This window comes from Leucoraja erinacea, chromosome 8, assembly GCF_028641065.1.
Source record: "Leucoraja erinacea ecotype New England chromosome 8, Leri_hhj_1, whole genome shotgun sequence".
In the NCBI taxonomy this organism is placed as follows: Eukaryota; Metazoa; Chordata; class Chondrichthyes; order Rajiformes; family Rajidae; genus Leucoraja; species Leucoraja erinaceus.
The window spans coordinates 52,288,879-52,307,647 of NC_073384.1; the positions used below are offsets into that span (position 1 = coordinate 52,288,879).

An 18,769-nucleotide genomic window follows, 5' to 3' on the forward strand; every position below is an offset into this window, starting at 1 on the left:
TTTCTAATCATAGCTAAATCACTGGGCCAGGCTGCACTGACACCTAAACTATGAGCAAACGCTCACTAGTTCATTGCAACGTGTGCAGATGTCTATATCTGACCTCTTGCTCAGTGGCAAGCCCAGGTCATTATGAAACTTACTGAGCCAAGAAGCTTGTAACTCGCTCCTCATCGCCAAAGCTGATATAATTGCAGGGCTCCATTTATTCAGAAAGGGTGATCGAACTGCTTTTAAGAAGTGTGACCTGCTAGGTTTTGTGCATTACTTTTATTTATATTATTTTATGTTTATGTTATAGTTAATTCATAATCATTTATGATTTGAAATTAATTCAATAAAAACAATATTTCCACCAGTTTCAACTGCTTTTAAATGTCACATGAACTGCCAAAGGCCATCAAGGTGGTGCAAAGGATGAGGCCCGGGGATGTGTTGCCTAGTGGAGGTCTGACTGATATTGTTCCACACTCTAGGTGTGGGATGACCAGAGAATTGAGATCCTGAAATCATTAGGTTAAAGTGGCCCTGGAGTCAGAACAGAGTGGTTGCTGACACGTGTCAAGCATGACACAGTATAATAAATGATCTCTAATGGGGATTTGTGGCATCAAGCAAAGTTCTGGCATTCAGCTGGATGGGTAGGTGAACAGTTGAAAAATGTTCACAAAAAAACTAACAGAAAATGTTTTATTTTTAACTAACTTTTTAATCATTTAAACTAAAAACTCAGATAAGCATATAGCTTGAGATGGATTACAAGCTTTATCAAAACTTTACAAAATAAGATTATTTTGTATTAGTGTTTCACCTGATATCCTTTACACAAGCTGCATTGGCAAAACACATGATAAAGATGCCTTTCAGAATGGAAGGTTGGTTCAGTGGACATCTCTGTTTAACAATGGATAAGATGGCAAAAGTAATGAGCATCATATTCTAATAATGGTGAATGACGATGATTTTGCCATCATTCCAACCAAATTATGAGATAGCTTAGAGGCACATTAGGGGAGAGGTAGCACAAAAAAACAATTTGATGCACTTAATGTTTCAGGTCTGCAACCCTTTGTCACAACTGGGAAAAAGAGAGATGCAAGTTAGTTTCCAGTAGGAGTTTGGGAAGAACAAAGGGAAGATCAGTGATATGAAGACTTGTAATAGCTTAAAGATGAGTTAGCAGCATATTAAACAACTTGTAATGTGGAGGAATAGTTGACCCATTGTTTTTCTTATCCTACTCAAACAGTTCTTGCATGGAGGGGAGAGAGAGAGAGAGCGAGAGAGCGAGAGAGAGAGAGAGAGAGAGCGAGAGAGAATATATATATATATACCTTCAGTCCCATCAGTCTACCCAACACCATTTCCTGACTAATGTGAATTTCCTTCAGTTCCTCCATGACCCTACACTCTGTCCACTAGTACATCTGGGAGATAGGTTCTGTCTTCACCAAGGAAGACAGAACCTAAGTCCCTGTTCAACCCATCTGCCATTTCTTTGTTCCCCATAATAAATTCACCTGTTTCTGTCTTCAAGGGACCCACATTTTTCTTAACTAATTTTTTACTCTTCACATACCTAAAGAACCTTTTACTATCCTCCTTTATATTCTTGGCTAGCTTACCTTCATACCTCATCTTTGTCCCTGTATTGCCTTTTTAGTTGTCCCATAACAACCGTAGCAGTACCTTTACTACATGCCAATTTTAACTCCTGATGCAACTGGCACCCTATATCCAGGCTACTATTTGGGGGCCTGTAGATAACTCCCATTAGGGTCTTTTTACCCATACAATTTTCAGTTCTATCCACATTGACTCTACATCTTCTGATTCCATGTCACCCTGCGCAAGGGACTGAATTTCATTCCTTACCAACAGAGCTACCCAACCCCCTCTGCCCACCTGTGTCTTTTCGATATGATGTATACCCCTAAATTTTCAGTTTCGAGCTCTGATCCTCTTACAGCCATGTCTCTGTAATTCCCACAAATTCATGCTTACCAATTTCTAACCTTGCCTCAAGCTCATCCACTTTTACTTCTTATACTTCGCGCATTCATATATAACACTTTAATTCTCTTACCCTATTCTGACTACGGGTTGCAGATTTACTGTTGACTGTTTATATTTCCACAGATGCTGCTTGAATTAGAGGGTTTGAACATTTTCAGTTCAAGATCGTGATTATTATGATATAACATAATTTTTTAATGTTCTTTAATATTACTTTTGTCATCTGGTTGAATGTTAATTGCCTCAAAAGGAATGCAGTTTAGGATCCAAAAGTTAAAATGTCAAAGCATTTACCTTTGGATGAATCATCTTCAATAGGTTGTTTGAAAGCTGTGATATCACTGAAGGTGCAAAGAAATAAAACCACCTTATCTTGCTCATTCCGAATAGGAGCAATCTTCACAAAGAACCAAACTGGCGTTCCTATTGCAAGAACAAACAAATATTTAACAAATCAAGCATATTTTTTTCATTTTGTGCTAAATAGTATTTAGTACTTAATGTTTATGCAATATTTAATAAGAGAACATAAATCGAATTAGATCCTATCAAAGAAAATGTAGAATTAATTCTAGTAAATAAAAGTGTAAATCCACTAAAAGTGTAATTCCATCTGTTCACCAGATAAAAGCTGTTCAGGGCCTGACCTCCCCAGAGGAACACGAGTGAAGCTCAACGGACTTCATACTGGAGTTGGGCGTTTGAATGCCAGCTTGTGGAGATGGGGGCTCTGCCAGAGCCCAGCCTGTGAATGCGGAGCAGAACAACAGACAGCCAACCATGTCATCTCTGGGTGCCCGCTCCACCACCCACCAAATGGAGCTCAGGGCCTGGCAGACATTGATGCAGAGACAACAACCTGGCTGCTCAACATCCAGCTTGAGATCTAACTATTCCTTTGGTTTATGTTTCATTCGCAAGAAGAAGACTAAAAGAGAAGTGTTATACCCATGTTTGAACTATACAGGTGGAAGCAGGCATTGGCTACCTGTGCCTGTACATTAAGACAAACAGATTTAATTTCCATCATGAACTATTTTTAGTAGTACTACAGAAAATCCATGCAGACCCTGCTGAGTCTCGGTCTACATTAGCAAGTTTAATTAAATGTGAATTCGAGGAACAAAAAAAAAACATCGGGTTGAAAAAGAAATACAAAGCTTTTTCTTTCGTTTTTGAACAAGAAGCAAACACGGTCAACAAACAAAGTAAATTTATCAAAGGGAAACATGAATTCCAGCAATGGATCAAAACATCATTTAGTGAAGAAATTATGTCGATGGATAACCTTTCCACTTTTGGTGTTGTCGTTTTCAATATTTTTTACGTTCGTTTTACAGCATTTATTTATTCTTTAAAAGCTGAACACATTTCTCACAAACACATAATTATTCTGTTAAAAATAATAATTGATTAATATTGTGGTCAAAAATTGGTATTTCTTGCATAAAATATTTGATATATGTTTAATCACGGTGAAAGTATCTTGCATTTTTAAGAAGAATGCCAAATATGTCATAATTGCCTTGCCGGTACACTTGAATGGAAAATAATTATTTTGTATAAACCAAATTAAATACCTATTTGTTAATTATGCTTACATGTATTATCTGGATTTCCATTAAAACTAAATCTGTTATAATTTTCTAATGTAATTTCAAATAAATTCTGAATAAAATAATTCTACTTACTGTTTTTTTTATACATGAGGATTTCAAATGAGTTGATATCATAGTTTTCAAATGTCTGTTGTACTTTGTCAGTTGTTTCTTTCTCTGTTAACTCCCCGAACATGAAGCTATTAATCAAAGTTTTAATTAGAATTATTGGTGTGAAATCTTCATTTCATTGCTTCAAATGAGCGGCAGTAAAATGTACCATTATATTCAATTTCACACTTCACACTTCCAAGTTTCAGCGTTCTAAATTCTTCTTTTTTTCCCCAGTGCTAATATTAAAACCATGTAATTTTGTACTGGTATGGGTTTATTATTGTCCCATGTCTCGATTTACAGTGAAAATCTTTGTACAATCCCAGGCAAATCATACCACACATTGGTACAACCTGTAGTGCAAAAGAGAAAGGAAACAGGGTGCAACATATAGTTTTATAGCTACAAATTATAGCTACAGAGAAAGTGCAGATTGAAAAGAAGTGTGACTGCTACAACAAGATAGATTGGAAGATGGGGAATACATCCATAGCACATTAGAGATCTATTCGAGAGTCCAATAACAGAGGAAAAGCTCCTCTTAAATCTGATGGTAATACTTTCAAGCTATTGTTTCTTCCAATGGGAGAGGGGAGAAGAGAAAATGATCAGGGTGTGAGCAGTCCTTTATGTTGGCTGTTTTCCCAAGGCATCATGGTATAGATGGAGCCGATGGATGGGGGGCATGGGGGAACTGTAATATGTGATAGGATGGGCTGCATCCATGACTTTGTAGTTTCATAGGATGAGCAGTTGCCACACCAAGCTGTAATGGATGTGGGTAGGATACTTTCTATAGTGCATCTGTAGAAATTGATAAGTCATAGGGAACATGTCAAATTTCGTAGATGGGTAAGTTTAGGAGTTAGTTCCTCTCCCTCAAGTTATTGACTGTGAGAATGTTGTGTAATCTCCACTTTAGATATTTATATATTGTTAACTATATTATGTGAAAAGGATTACTTTATCTACTTTACAAATATGATCATTTGTGAATTTTCTTTTCCTACTGTTTGACTGTATTTTCAGCCTGTTGGGAAAGGTCCTCAATAGATTGCTTAAATATAAAATAGCTGGGATGTTGGATCTATACTGGCCATATTTAAATGAATATTATGAACAAATCATTCCACCGTATTCTGCTCCGGGACCCTTGACCAAAATGATCTTTGGACTCCCAGGAAACCAAATAATACAGAGGAGAGTCTAGTTTCAAGCAAACTTAATAAGAAACCCCGTCCTGTGTCTACATCTAGAATGCTAATGAGCACGGATGGCACATCCATTTTAGGGAAAACTGGTTAACGTGTGAAAGTGTTGAAAACAAGGCGGGAAGAGGAGCTAGTGTATAGGAGAAATGGTCAGGTGATCCAATGATGCTATGGGCAAGGAGGCTCTCACAAAATTGGGAAATGAGGGGTGGGGTGGGGGAGAGAAAGTGAGAGAGCTGGGAATAAAGAGAGAGAGGGGGAGAAGGGGAAACAATGTTAAAAGAGAGATGAAAGAGAGATGGGAGAGAGAACGGGGGTGAGGGAGGAGAGGGAGGAGAGGGAGGAGGCGATGAGACAATGGACAGCTATCCAAAGATGACATATGCCAGAATGTATTCCTGATGAGATTAAATGTTTGCCCACAGCTCTTTTACCTACTGCTCAAGCTGTAATGTGTCAGGTGTTATTTGCTTTGAATTTGCTTGTGTGTTCACTATTTACTATCAATGCAGGTCAATGGTGAACATATAAGCAAAACATATTACTGCCCAAATTCAAATAAGTCAATGGTTACTCACAAATTGCAATAAAATACTGATGCAAAGTTGCAAGTAAATATTGATGTAAGATTTGTTCTGAAAAATCAAATTGTTCTGTATGATGCATAGAAGTACATTTTACTTTGAGAATAAAATCAAAATGTCATCACGTGTTTTAATACCTGCAAGTACTGCTCTTTTGCATAACTTCTGCTCGATGATATCCTGATAGTTTGCAGAATCCATCATTGCTATACACAATAGGCCAGTCCACTATCTGGGCATTCCCAAGTACAAAATTTGTGTCTGTAGAAAAATAAAATAGATTTTTTTTAAATCTCATGTTGACAGGATGTCACAGTTCTTCAACATTATGTTGTGTCATGTCTTCTATCAACATATTTAAGCTACTAATCCGTCGTTCAAACCATCTATTATAGATAAAATGTTTATCCACTGGGAAAGACTAGGAATTAAAAAGGTTGGAGATTTGTATGAAATGGGAAACCTTTTATCATTTCAGAAATTACAATGCAAATACAATCTGAAAGGTAATCAATATTTTAGATATCTTCAAATTCAAGATTACTTGAAAACATATACCCACAAATATCAAACTCTGCTACCAGATATATTAGATGAAGGTATGAATAGAAACGCAGGATCAAATATTTTTAATATCATACTTGTACAATATCATTCTAAATATAGAAATTCCATCGTCAGATGTAATTAGAAGAGAGTGGGAACAGGAATTAAGTTTAAAAATTCCCAAAGCCAGATGGGAAAAATATCTGCTATATGTACATAACTGTTCGATTAATGTAAGACATATTCTAATTGAATTTAAAATACTACATTGACTATATTACTCAAAAACTAAACTGAACAAAATTTTCCCAAATGCATATCCCATCTGCGACAAATGTTTATCCCAAGAAGAAACTATAACACACTCTTTCGCCTCTTGCATAAAACTCCATAAATTTTGGAAAGAAATCTTTGAAATTTTCTCAAAGTTATTAGAAACAAAACTGGACCCCAATACAGAATTGATTATTTTTGGAACAACAGGTGCCTGCTCTGAGCTATCAATATTTCAAAGACGTTTCCTCAACTACGGCTTGATAAAGGCAAAAAGACTTATACTTAAATTTTGGGAAAATGCATCTACTCCAACCCTCAAAATGTGGATCACAAGTAAGTCTGTGATGCTACATCTTGAAGATATGAGACTCTGCCTAGCAGGAAAATCAGAGCAATTTGTAAAGATATGGTCTCCTTTTATTGATTCATTACAAGTATAGCATAGTGCAACACAACTCTGGAATTAAACTGATTCATGAACAGGGTGATGGGTGTGGTGAGAAATGAAGCAGGCATATCAACACACAAGGGTCTCTTTTTTTATTTTTATTTATTATTTTGGGTTTTTGTCTTCTTACTCTTCTATAGGCTTTTACTCATTCACTCCTGGACTGCACTATCTGGTAGTCTAATAATAATAATAATAATAATAATAATCTTATTTATATAGCACATTTTTAGTCAACTTGCATTGACCCCAAAGTGCTTCACATAATTACATTACATTTTACACACAGGCAAAGGTGCTATGGTATCTCTTGCCTATCCGGTAGGCGGCGCGACTCTCGTCAGCAGCGGCCTCTGCAGCCCGTCCGCGTTTTTTTATTTTTTTTGACTATGTTTCTATGTAGTAGTTTGTTGTTTTTTGTTGGGGGTGTGTGTGTGGGGGGGGGGGGGGTGGGGGGTGGGAGGGGGGGGGGGGTAACTTTTAAATCTCTCCCTGCACGGGAGACCCGACCTTTTCTGTCGGGTCTCCGTTGTCGTTGGGGCTGCAACGAGGAGCGGCCTCCAACAGGAGAAGACCGGGGACTCTGGTGCCGACGACTCACCTCACCGTCGCGGAGCTGGCCGAGTCCGGAGCGGGTGGAGCGGTGGTGGAGCGCTGCTGCTGCTACGGCCCGACCTCCGTAGATTCGGAGGCTGCAACTGCGGGTCTGGCGGACGGCGGCACCGGGAGCCCGCGGGTCACTGGAGGGAGACCGCTTTTCAGGGCTCCTGCAACGGCGACTTCTCCCGCCCGAGTTGCGGGGTTTAAGAGCTCCTGGAGCGGGGCCTGACATCACCGCCCCCCGCGGCTTGGAATGGTCGCGGGACTCTGCGAGCGCCCGCCGGGGGCTCCAACATCAAGAACCCGGTGTGCGACCTTGCACCACCCGGCGTGGCTTTAATGGCCGCGGGACAATCGCCATCGCCAGCCGGGGGGCTTTGACTTTGACTCTGGGGGGGGGGGGGGGGGGGGGGGGGGGGGGGGGGAGAGTGCAGTGGAGAGATACGTTTTTTTTGGCCTTCCATCACAGCGATGTGATGGATGTTTATGTAAATTATGTTGTGTCTTGGGTCTATTTGTTTGTAATGTATGGCTGCAGAAACGGCATTTCGTTTGGACCTCAAGGGGTCCAAATGACAATTAAATTGAATCTTGTCTTGTAAATCTTGTAAATTAAGTGTCTTGCCCCAAGGACACAACGACAGTATGCACTCCAAGCGGGATTCGAACCGGCTACCTTCCGGTCGCCAGTCTAGGGGTTTACACATCACTATTTCTTTCACTTTCTCTCTTTTTTGTTCTTTCTCTCTCGTTCTATTTCGCTCTTGTTAAATTTAAAATAGAAGATGTACATTAAATGTATTTTGTCATATGCCGCGGTCTATACTACTTTACACTGCTTCTAACAAAAATTAAAAATAAAAAAAAAAAAAAAACATATTTAAATAAGTCTGGCAGTCAAATACTTCAAATGTCAAGACCAGGTGCTTGATTTCCTAGTACAGGTGCACAACCTTTCATCCGAAGTTCCAAATAACGAAAACCTCCGAATAGCGACATTTTTTCAGTCCTTGAAGAAAGGTCCTTGAAAACGTTCACCGAGGGCGGCCCGCAGAGGTGACAGCGGAACCTCCGGTCGGTCCTCGAAGAAAGGGGAACTAAATCCCCATTCATAAAAGAGAAGGTGAGTGTATATTGCGCGGGAGGGTTAATAATTGACAATCTGCTGCTGCCTGCCCGCTCAGTTAAAAAGTTCCCACGGTAGACTCACGATACACAGTGTATCGTGAGTCTTGCATGAGAACTTTTTAACTCAGCGGGCAGGCAGCAGCAAATTGTCGCTCCCTTAAGTTTCACCCCACCTACACCCCTCTGCTTCCCGGCCATGTGTGTGACCCCTTCCCTCCCCTCTCCAGCTCCCCGCCCATTGCACCGGCGCGGGGGCTTTGCACTGTCTTCACGTCGGAGCTAGTGCCAATCACCGGAGACGTCAGGACCAACGGGACACCGGCCCCCAGGCCCACTGCAAGCACGGAGATCCCAGAGACCCACAGCCAGCAGCAGCCCAGCCCCGTTCCAATTCCAGAGGAACACGCTCTCCGTAGGGACCGAAGCTGATGGTGTGCAAGGTGCGTCTTGGTCTTGAGGTTGCGGATGAGGGGGCGCAGCTCGGGCTGTGACGTCTCCGGCCACCCCCTGTACAGGAGCTGAGACTGGGAACTGTGGGGTTGTTTGCAGTTGCAGAGGGAGGGGGCAAGGGCGGTACAGTTCCCAGTCTCAGCTCCAGTCCAGAGGGGTGACCGGAGACGTCAGGACCAACGGGACACCGACTGCAAGCACGGAGATCCCAGAGACTCACAGCCAGCAGCAACTCTAGCCCAGCCCCGCTCCAACTCCAGAGGAACCCGGGTTGCGGTTGAGGGGGCGCAGCTCGGGCTGTGGGCGAACCGCCACTTGTCGCTGTAGCGGCGAATCGGGGAGCGGGTTCCTGTTGGTCCTGACGTCTCCGGCCACCCCCCTGGACAGGAGCTGAGAGACGTCAGGCCCACCAGAAGCCGCTCCCCGATGCGCCGCTACAGCGACAAGTGGCAGTTCGCCCACAGCCCGAGCTGATTTCATCGGGAACCGACCCCCAGGCCCACTGCAAGCACGGAGATCCCAGAGACTCCGCAACAACTCTAGCCCAGCCCCCCACCAACTCGGGTTGCGGATGAGGGGCCGCAGCTCTGGCTGTGGGCGAACTGCCACTTGTCGCCGTAGCGGCGCATCGGTGAGCGGATTCCTCTGGAGTTGGAGGGACAGGGAGACACAGCGGCTTTTGAGAATGGTGGGCAATCACTTCCAAAGTTCTGCCCACACAGTCAGTACACCTCTCCTACACTTGTCTCCCACACTAAGATGATCTCGCAGAGAATGATCCCAGCCTAACCCTCCCTATTCTCTCCTATTCTGCAAGAAAAACTACATTGAAGACTCAAACTCGCGATCGAGTAACTGCCGGGATCGAGGCGCAAACTCGCGACCTTGCGGATACGAGCCAAGCACTCTACCACTGAGCCAGCCGTTAAAATCTACGCTAAAAATCTTCCATTCCGAAAGCCGAAAAATTCTGAATTACGAAAAGTGTCTGGTCCCAAGGCTTTCGGATAAAAGGTTGTGCACCTGTATAGTTCACATTAAAGCACATTAATTTCTAATCAGTTTCTAAAAAAAGGATAATGCATTAAGTCCTAAATACAAGTTGTATCTTGACTAATATAAATAATCTGGACATTGTTAAAGAGCTACAATATCAAAAATTGTAGGTATAAAAAGATAATTCTTAAAATACTATAAGTAGGTATGTTGCAAAGCGTACCTGAAGCGTCGCTGAAAATCTGCCCCAGCCCGTGTGCTCGATTTTGACGCCGTTTAGAGGGGGGCGGGTTTAAAACGCGATTTTCTCTAGGCTGTTCAAATCGTGTTTGTTCAGCCTATTAACGAAAATTCGCTGGTAGGTTCCCTCACATGAGCTATTATTAGTTTTACGAGTTTTTCCTAAGTGCTATAGTAGTTTAAAAATTAACCTCTAAACCCCCGACGGCTCGCAACCAGCTGGGTCTATAGGGCGATTTCACGAAAGGTCACTGGAGCGTAGATCCGCACCCACGTGACCGAAAATCTCAACTGGAGTACATGCTATACATCCGGTACATGTTAGTGAATGGGAAAACATTCAGTCAATAATGCCTTACTTTTGATGAAATTCAGCGAGGAAACGCGATAATTCCCGATATTTTGGACCTTTAAATCTCCACGGCAAATGTCCGCTGTTCACTTCCGCTGGATTTGCACCTTCAGCTCCCACTTTAATTTACCTTAGTTTCTATCTTCTTTTTGGACTGTACATCTAGGTAGCTGTGCCTCAGGGTCACCCCGACTGGCACAGTAAATTGCAGCTCAAAAACTGGCCGTTTTCGATGTTTTTAACGGGTGGGAAAGTGCATGTTTTCCCATTCACTAACATGTACCGGATGTATAGCATGTACTCCAGTTGAGATTTTCGGTCACGTGGGTGCGGATCTACGCTCCAGCGACCTTTCGTGAAATCACCCTATAGAGCAGAAATCTGAAGGGTAGCAGTATATTTTTACATTAAAAAGGGCTTCTTAAGATCACTTTATACAAAGTGTATTGCGAGTAGCTAATTTTGGGCCCATTATATCCCGCAGTATTTTTCTGGGCATTTGAGGCACAAATCTACCGCAATGTGAACGTTCTAAACCAACGCGTTCCCAGGATCCCACTAGAAAGCTGATTTAAAATGGACTTTAATTCACAGCAATTGAACACTAAATTCCTTCCATTTGGCCTATAAATTAATATAAATGAGATTTTAAAATCATGTTTTATTGTGAATTATTTGTGAATATTATTTGGACACTTAGGCTATTTAAAAATGTTAATCATTTATTAAGAAATGGATAGATGTTTAGATCTAGTAATTGAAGTTTGAAATTAGCTACAAGTGGGTAACTAACTAATTATATGCTTTAATTTCAGGTCATCCGAGTAAGATTATTTTATATTTGTTTCAGAATGGTTTAATCTATGATAACTGAAAATTTCATTCAGTTCTCTTAATTTTTAAGAAGGTTATGTGCTTTTGACTGTCCACGATCACAGCTTTTTTGTTATGTCCATAGAAAATCAATAGGGAACAAGATGCTAATTTCCGAGTATGAAAATGGCCATAACTTTAAATACTTGAGATATGAAAGTGAATTAGGTGCCAAATTAAACTTCTTTTTATGCTTTATCTGGTGGGATAAATTACAGACTTGATTTTTTAAATCTCAAAATTTTGTAACATTGCTACTATAAGAGAGCTGTGCAGAATATTAACACGAGTACGTTAGGAAGAAAGATATACGGTGAAAATTATGACAGACAAGTCTGAGGAAATGTTTCAGAAGAACAGAGGAAACATACAGAGATCGAGTAGCAGAGAGACAAATCATACTTACCTCTAACCAGCAGTTCCAAGAAAACTGTCAGAAACATGTTACTTGTCGGTTTGCTTACCTCTAACCTCCCTGTTTCCACATTGAGATGGAGAAGTCAGAGATGAGCTGAAACTCCATCAGCAGGTTCACCAAGAGACACACCCAGAGCACTCAGCTTTATGTTAGTCATGGCTAAATGCCCAGAGCAACCTACTCATGCAAACGAGGACCCAACCTTGATTCAAAATGTAGGTCTTTTTAGTGGATTATATTTTTCTTTTTTGCTTTAATTTTATGTATTTCATTAATTTCTAGTTGGTTTTATGATACTTTTAAGTAACAGCATTTTTTTACTGATAAATTTCTTCTAAATTATTGAATCCTTTTCAACCATTTCCCATTCCTCTTTGCATGACACCCACAGAAATCATTCATCCAGATGAATTAATCCCTCAAAACCACATGTGGAAAGTAGAGTCACAGGAAGAGACTGAGGGGAAGGGTGGGTATACTCCAGCTAAATGAAATGACTTATAGAATTGGATTCGTAAAGGTAGTTCATGCCTGACTAATCTTAATGATAATTCACTGAGATGACAGGGGAAATCTGTGATGTTATTTACAAGGTCTTCAAATTCCAATCTGTTAATGTCCTTTATAAGAAAGTGCCAGATTTATTTACATCACCTGCATTTGAAGGAAAATTATTGACCTAGCCAAGGAAATCAACTGAGCAGCACAACTGAAAATAGGGATAATAGGAGGGTACTCAATCAACAACATGCAACTTAATGGTGCCTTCAAGGAACTGTATTGAAGTCACAGTTATTTACGATATTTATGATTAGATTGGATTAGGTTAGATTAATGTCATGTCATTTTCACCAAGGTGCAATGAAATTCTTTGTTCCCATAATGCTCACGGATTAAGTAGCTTGCATATAATAATTATAAATACACCAATAAATACAATGATTACAAAACAGAATGGTGCAAAATCCAAGTGTTGTAGAAGAATATTAAGGAACAATAATGGAATAACCAAATGAAGTAGAGTTACGAATAAGGGTACATGGCAGCACTTCCAGGAATGGAGTGTGAAATAAGTGATTTGTTCAGCAGTCAGATAGCAGTGGGAAAGCAGCTATTTTTGTGTCTGGATGTATGAGCTTTCAAACTCCTGTATCTTCCCCCCTAAGGTAAAAGAGGGAACAGAGAATAGCCAAATTGAAAGGCTTTCTGACGATACATACCAGCTTCCTGACACCATGCACCATTAAAATGAACTGGATGGAAGAAAGTAACACACCTGTCAGGGACTGGCCTGTGTTCACCACTCTCTGTAGGTTTCGATGGTCAAGTGCAAAGCAGCTGCCACACCAGCTGAAATGCATCCCTTCAGAATACTTTCTATAGCATATCTGTAGAATTTCAAGTGAATCCTCAGGAACATAGAATCATAGAGTGATACAGTGTGGAAACAGGCCCTTCGGCCCAATTTGCCCACACCAGCCAACATGTCCCAGCTACACTAGTTCCACCTGCCTGCATTTGGTCCATATCCCTCCAAACCTGTCCTATCCATGTCCCTGTCCAACTGTGTCTTAAACGATGGGATAGTACCAGCCTCAACCGCATCCTCTGGCAGCTTGTTCCATACACCCACGACCCTTTGTGTGAAAAAGTTATCCCTCAGATTCCTATTAAATCTTTTCTCCTTCACCTGGAACCGATGTCCTCTGGTCCTCCCTTTCCCCACTTTGGGCAAGAGATTCTGTGCATCTACCCAATTTATTCCTCTCATGATATTATAAACAAGATCACCCATCATCCTCCTGCGCTCCAAGGAATAGAGACCCAGTCTACTCAACCTTTCCCGATAGATCAAACTCTCTAGTCCTGGCAACATCCTCGTAAATCCTCTCTGAACCCTTTCAAGCTTGACAATATCTTTCCTATAAGATGATGCCCAGAACTGAACACCATACTCTAAATGCAGTCTCGCCAACGTCTTATACAACTACAGCATGATCTCCCAACGTGAGCTACAACAACAGCCATGTCACCTGGATCTTATGGTGGGTAAATAAGTGCATACTGGCGCACTTTGCGAGCCGGAGGTAGCGTGGGAAGCCGCAGGCGAGGAGGCGATGTGGTCAGCAACATCCACTGGAACCAAAATGGGCCCCATTTAAAAAAAGGGTTTACTATATTCAACATAGATGAATAACAAAAGAACACATTTAAGTGAGGATAAGGCCCCAAAAAAAGAGCAATGTTCAATCAAATGACACTACAGCAATTGATAGTGTACTGAACAATAATTTTGCCTCCGTTTTTAGTGAATAAACTGGTAAAGAGAAAATAATTGACAAATAATATGAACTATAGATGGGTGAAAGGGTAACATTTAAAACCATGTGCATTCTAAAGGAAAGTAGAGCAGGGATGACAAATGCATTTAAAGATCCATAAAATAGAGAAAACTACCCAAGTACTGTCAGACTGCTAATGTTATTTCAATATAAACAAAAAGGGGTAGAATAAAACCTGGGAACCACAAAGCATTTAGCTCAACATTGGACAGAAAATATAAAAAGACTCAATTCACATCCTAAAAACTCAATCATGCTTGACTGATGCGATAGAATTCTTTGTGAAAGGGGGGAGAATATGCATGGGAAATGCAGACATGGATAATAGATTTTCGAACGGACTTTAATGTGGTAGCACAGGGTGCACTTTTGAGTACGGCTAGGGATTGGAGAGTGAGAGAAAAAAGTTGAATGGGCAGTAAACTGGCAAAAAAATAACTAGATTCTAGAGCTAATTTCTGGGAGTAGGTGGAAAGTGATACTCCACGAGGAGCATGCCAATATCATATATAATTAGCAATAATAGTTTGGCATTTGCAACAGATAACTGGAGTACCTTGATTTGGCAAAAATAATTACAATATCAGTACTCATCATTAATAATACCAAACAACTTCCATTATTTCCAAGGCATAGTTAAATATAGAAATCAAGAAGTTGACATGCAACAAAAAAGCAGACACTGAAAATCAGAAATAAAAACAGGAAATATTGGAGACAAAAACTTCCTATATTAGGTTAAAAAGAGGAAGGTACTGTATCAGTCTAGTACACTGAAAAATGCAAGGGGAAGACAATACCAGATCTATCTGGGAGGAAAGGGATTGTAGAATGCATGAATTAGTGACACACAGTCAAAACTCACACCAATGACAACAGAGCCAAATCCACAGTTAAGAAACAAGGAAGTCACCTTAGAAGCAGTGATGTGAAATGTTTTGCCATCAGCATAGATAATAATGGTGCCAGTAAATGGATTGGAATTCTTACAGGATGCAGGGTGGAAGGAGGTGTATCAATATAGTAATGGGCTACCGTGAGCTCCAAACAAAATTCTTAATCCATTATTACTTCCCAAAATCATGCAATATCAATAATTCACATGGGACTCAGCATTCAATATCATAGACACATAGAAAATAGGTGCAGGAGTAGGCTATTCAGCCCTTCGAGCCTGCACCGCCATTCCATATTATCATGGCTGATCATCCAACTCAGTATCCTGTACCCACCTTCTCTCCATACCCCCTGATCCCTTCAGCCACAAGGGCCACATCTAACTCCCTCTTAAATATAGCCAATGAACTGGCCTCAACTACCTTCTGTGGCAGAGAATTCCACAGATTCACCACTCTCTGTGTGAACATTTTTTACTCATCTTGGTCCTAGAAGACTCCCCCCTTATCCTTAAACTGTGACCCCTTGTTCTGGACTTCCCCAACATCGGGAACAATCTTCCTGCATCTAGCCTGTCCAACCCCTTAAGAATTTTGTAAGTTTCTATAAGATCCCACCTCAATCTTCTAAATTCTAGTGAGTACAAGCGAGTCTATCCAATCTTTCTTCATATGAAAGTCCTGCCAACCCAGGAAACAGTCTGGTGAACCTTCTCTGTACTCCCTCTATGGCAAGAATGTATTTCCTCAGATTAGGAGACCAAAACTGTACACAATACTCCAGGTGTAGTCTCACCAAGGCCCTCTACAACTGCAGTAGAACCTCCCTGCCCCTATACTCAAATCCTTTTGCTATGAATGCTATACCATTCCATTCGTTTTCTTCACTGCCTGCTGCACCTGCATGCCTACTTTCAATGACTGGTGTACCATGACACCCAGGTCTCGTTGCATCTTCCCTTTTCCTAATCGGCCACCATTCAGATAATAGTCTACTTTCCTGTTCTTGCCACCAAAGTGGATAACCTCACATTTATCCACATTATACTGCATAAGCCATGCATTTGCCCACTCACCCAACTTATCCGTCAATTTTCAGCCTCCGAGCATCCACCTCACAGCTACCACTGCCCCCCAGCTTCATGTCATCTGCAAACTTGGAGATGTTGCATTCAATTCCGTCGTCCAAATCATTACTATATATTGTAAATAGCTGGGGTCCCAGCACTGAGCCTTGCGGTACCCCACTAGTCACTGCCTGCCATTCTGAAAAGGACCCGTTTGCTCCTACTCTTTGCCTCTTGTCTGCCAGCCAGTTCTCTATCCACATCAATACCGAACCCCCAATACCGTGTGCTTTAAGTTTGCATACTAATCTCTTGTGGGACCTTGTCGAAAGCCATCTGAAAGTCCAGATACAACACATCCACTGGTTTTCGTTTTTGTCTTCCTTAGTGAAGATGGAACCTAAGTAGTTATTCAATTGGTCTGCCATGTCCTTGTTCCCCATGATCAATTCACCTGTTTCTGACTGCAAGGGACCTACATTTGTTTTAACTAATCTTTTTCTCTTCATATATCTATAAAAACATTTGCATTTCAGTTTTTATGTTTCCTGCCACTTTTTTTTCAAAATCTATTTTCCCTTTCCTAATTAAGCCCTTTGTCCTCCTCTACTGGACTCTGCATTTCTCCCAGTCCCCTGGTAGGCTGCTTTTTCTGGCTAATTTGTATGCTTCATCTTTTGTTTTGATACTATCCCTGATTTCCCTTGTTATCCACGGATGCACTACCTTCCCTGATTTATTATTTTGCCAAACTGGGATGAAAAATTGTTGTAGTTCATCCATGCAGTCTTTAAATGCCTTCCATTGCATATCCACCGTTAACCCTTTAAGAATCAATTGCCAGTCTATCTTGGCCAATTCACGTCTCATACCCTCAAAGTTACCTTTCTTTAAGTTCAGAACCCTTGTTTCTGAATTAACTACGTCACTCTCCATCCTAATGAAGAACTCAACCATATTGTGGTCACTCTTGCCCAAGGGGCCACGCAAAACAAGACTGCTAACCAACCCTTCCTCATTACTCAATACCCAGTCTAGAATAGCCTCCTCTCTCGTTGGTTCCTCTACATGTTCATTTAGAAAACTATCCCGAAATACATTCCAAGAACTCCTCTTCCTCAGCACCCCTGCCAATTTGATTCACCCAATCTATATGTAGATTGAAGTCACCCATTATAACTGTTTTACCTTTGTTGCACACATTTCTAATTTCCTGTTTGATGCCATCCCCAACTCCACTACTACTGTTAGGTGGCATGTACACAACTCCCACTAACGTTTTCTGCCCCTTAGTGTTTCGCAGCTCTACCCATATCGATTCCACATCCTCCAAGCTAATGTCCTTCCTTTCTATTACGTTAATCTCCTCTCTAACCAGCAACGCTACCCGACCTCTTTTTCCTTTCTGTCTATCCCTCCTGAATATTGAATATCCCTGGATGTTCAGCTCCCAGCCTTGGTCACCCTGGAGCCATGTCTCCGTGATCCCAACTATATCATATTAATTAATAACTATCTGCACATTCAACTCATCCACCTTATTACGAATGCTCCTTGCATTGAGACACAAAGCCTTCGGGCTTGTTTTTACAACACTCTTACCCTTTTATACAATTGTTGAAAAGTGGCCCTTTTTGATTTTTGCGCTGGATTTGCCGGCCTGCCACTTTTACTTTTCACTTTGCTACCTATTGCTTCTACCCTCATTTTACACCGATCTGTCTCTCTGCTCATGCTCCCATCCCTCTGCCACATTAGTTTAAATCCTCCCTGACAGCACTAGCAAACACTCCCCCAAGGACATTGCTGTGGTAAATACTTAGTGGATACCCACTAATCATGCCAGAAGAAAAGGTAGATCGTATCCACTGAAATTACAGTATACATTTAATAATACAATGGAAAGATAAGAAATAGAATCAGGAACTGACCTGAAATCTATTCATGTCTGAAATCACATAGCTCTCTAGTGTAGAAGATTACAAAAAATTAGAATCCTTTCCAAAAAAGGAATTTTGCCTCATCTCAGTCCTAAATAGCCATTTGAAACCGTCTCCTCTAGTTCCAGACTCTCTGGTTAATGGAAATAGACTCTTAGCCTGCACAGTAGAAAGTATGGAGACTGATATCTCAACTCAACTCCAGTCAATGGAGGCAAATTCATTGCTCAATTGCTCCCATTGGTCTACCTTTCATCATATTGATCAATCTTCACTGCACTGAATCAATGACAACTACATCCTTGTGTATGGAGAACAACTTGATTCATACAGTTTAAAATGAACTATTGTTGGCTGAGTGGTTATGCTAGATGGTCAGAACAGAGATGCATCAATGATCATTTTGATCAAGAGCCCACCACTACAAACTTCAATAGCAGACAGGAATCAAATTCATACTTTTTCTGTGCGCACTGTGGAATATACAAAGAAATTGTCTACATGATTTTTAATAAAGATAGGTTTGGAGGAGGGGTGGGTGATTGAGAGAGGGGCAGAAGCCCAATCTCTGTGAGCCACTGGACTATGGGCCTTATGAGAAACTGAGTTAAGGAGAAATTTCAGCTGTTAAGAGATTCAAATGAAGGGGTTGCTGGCTGTTACAGGATCATTTA

General features: G+C 41.0%; 1 protein-coding gene across 1 annotated transcript in view; it reads right to left on the minus strand.

The window, feature by feature from the left end:
- kcnh1a (potassium voltage-gated channel, subfamily H (eag-related), member 1a) overlaps positions 1 to 18,769 on the minus strand; it is a 201,243-nt gene that overhangs the window by 169,791 nt on the left and 12,683 nt on the right. Inside the window, exons 2-4 of the mRNA XM_055639701.1 lie at positions 5,661 to 5,784; positions 3,708 to 3,814; positions 2,311 to 2,439 (exon numbers count right to left, since the gene is read on the minus strand). Of these exons, the coding sequence (XP_055495676.1) occupies positions 2,311 to 2,439; positions 3,708 to 3,814; positions 5,661 to 5,784 (360 nt within the window). The remainder of the gene's footprint in view (positions 1 to 2,310; positions 2,440 to 3,707; positions 3,815 to 5,660; positions 5,785 to 18,769) is intronic.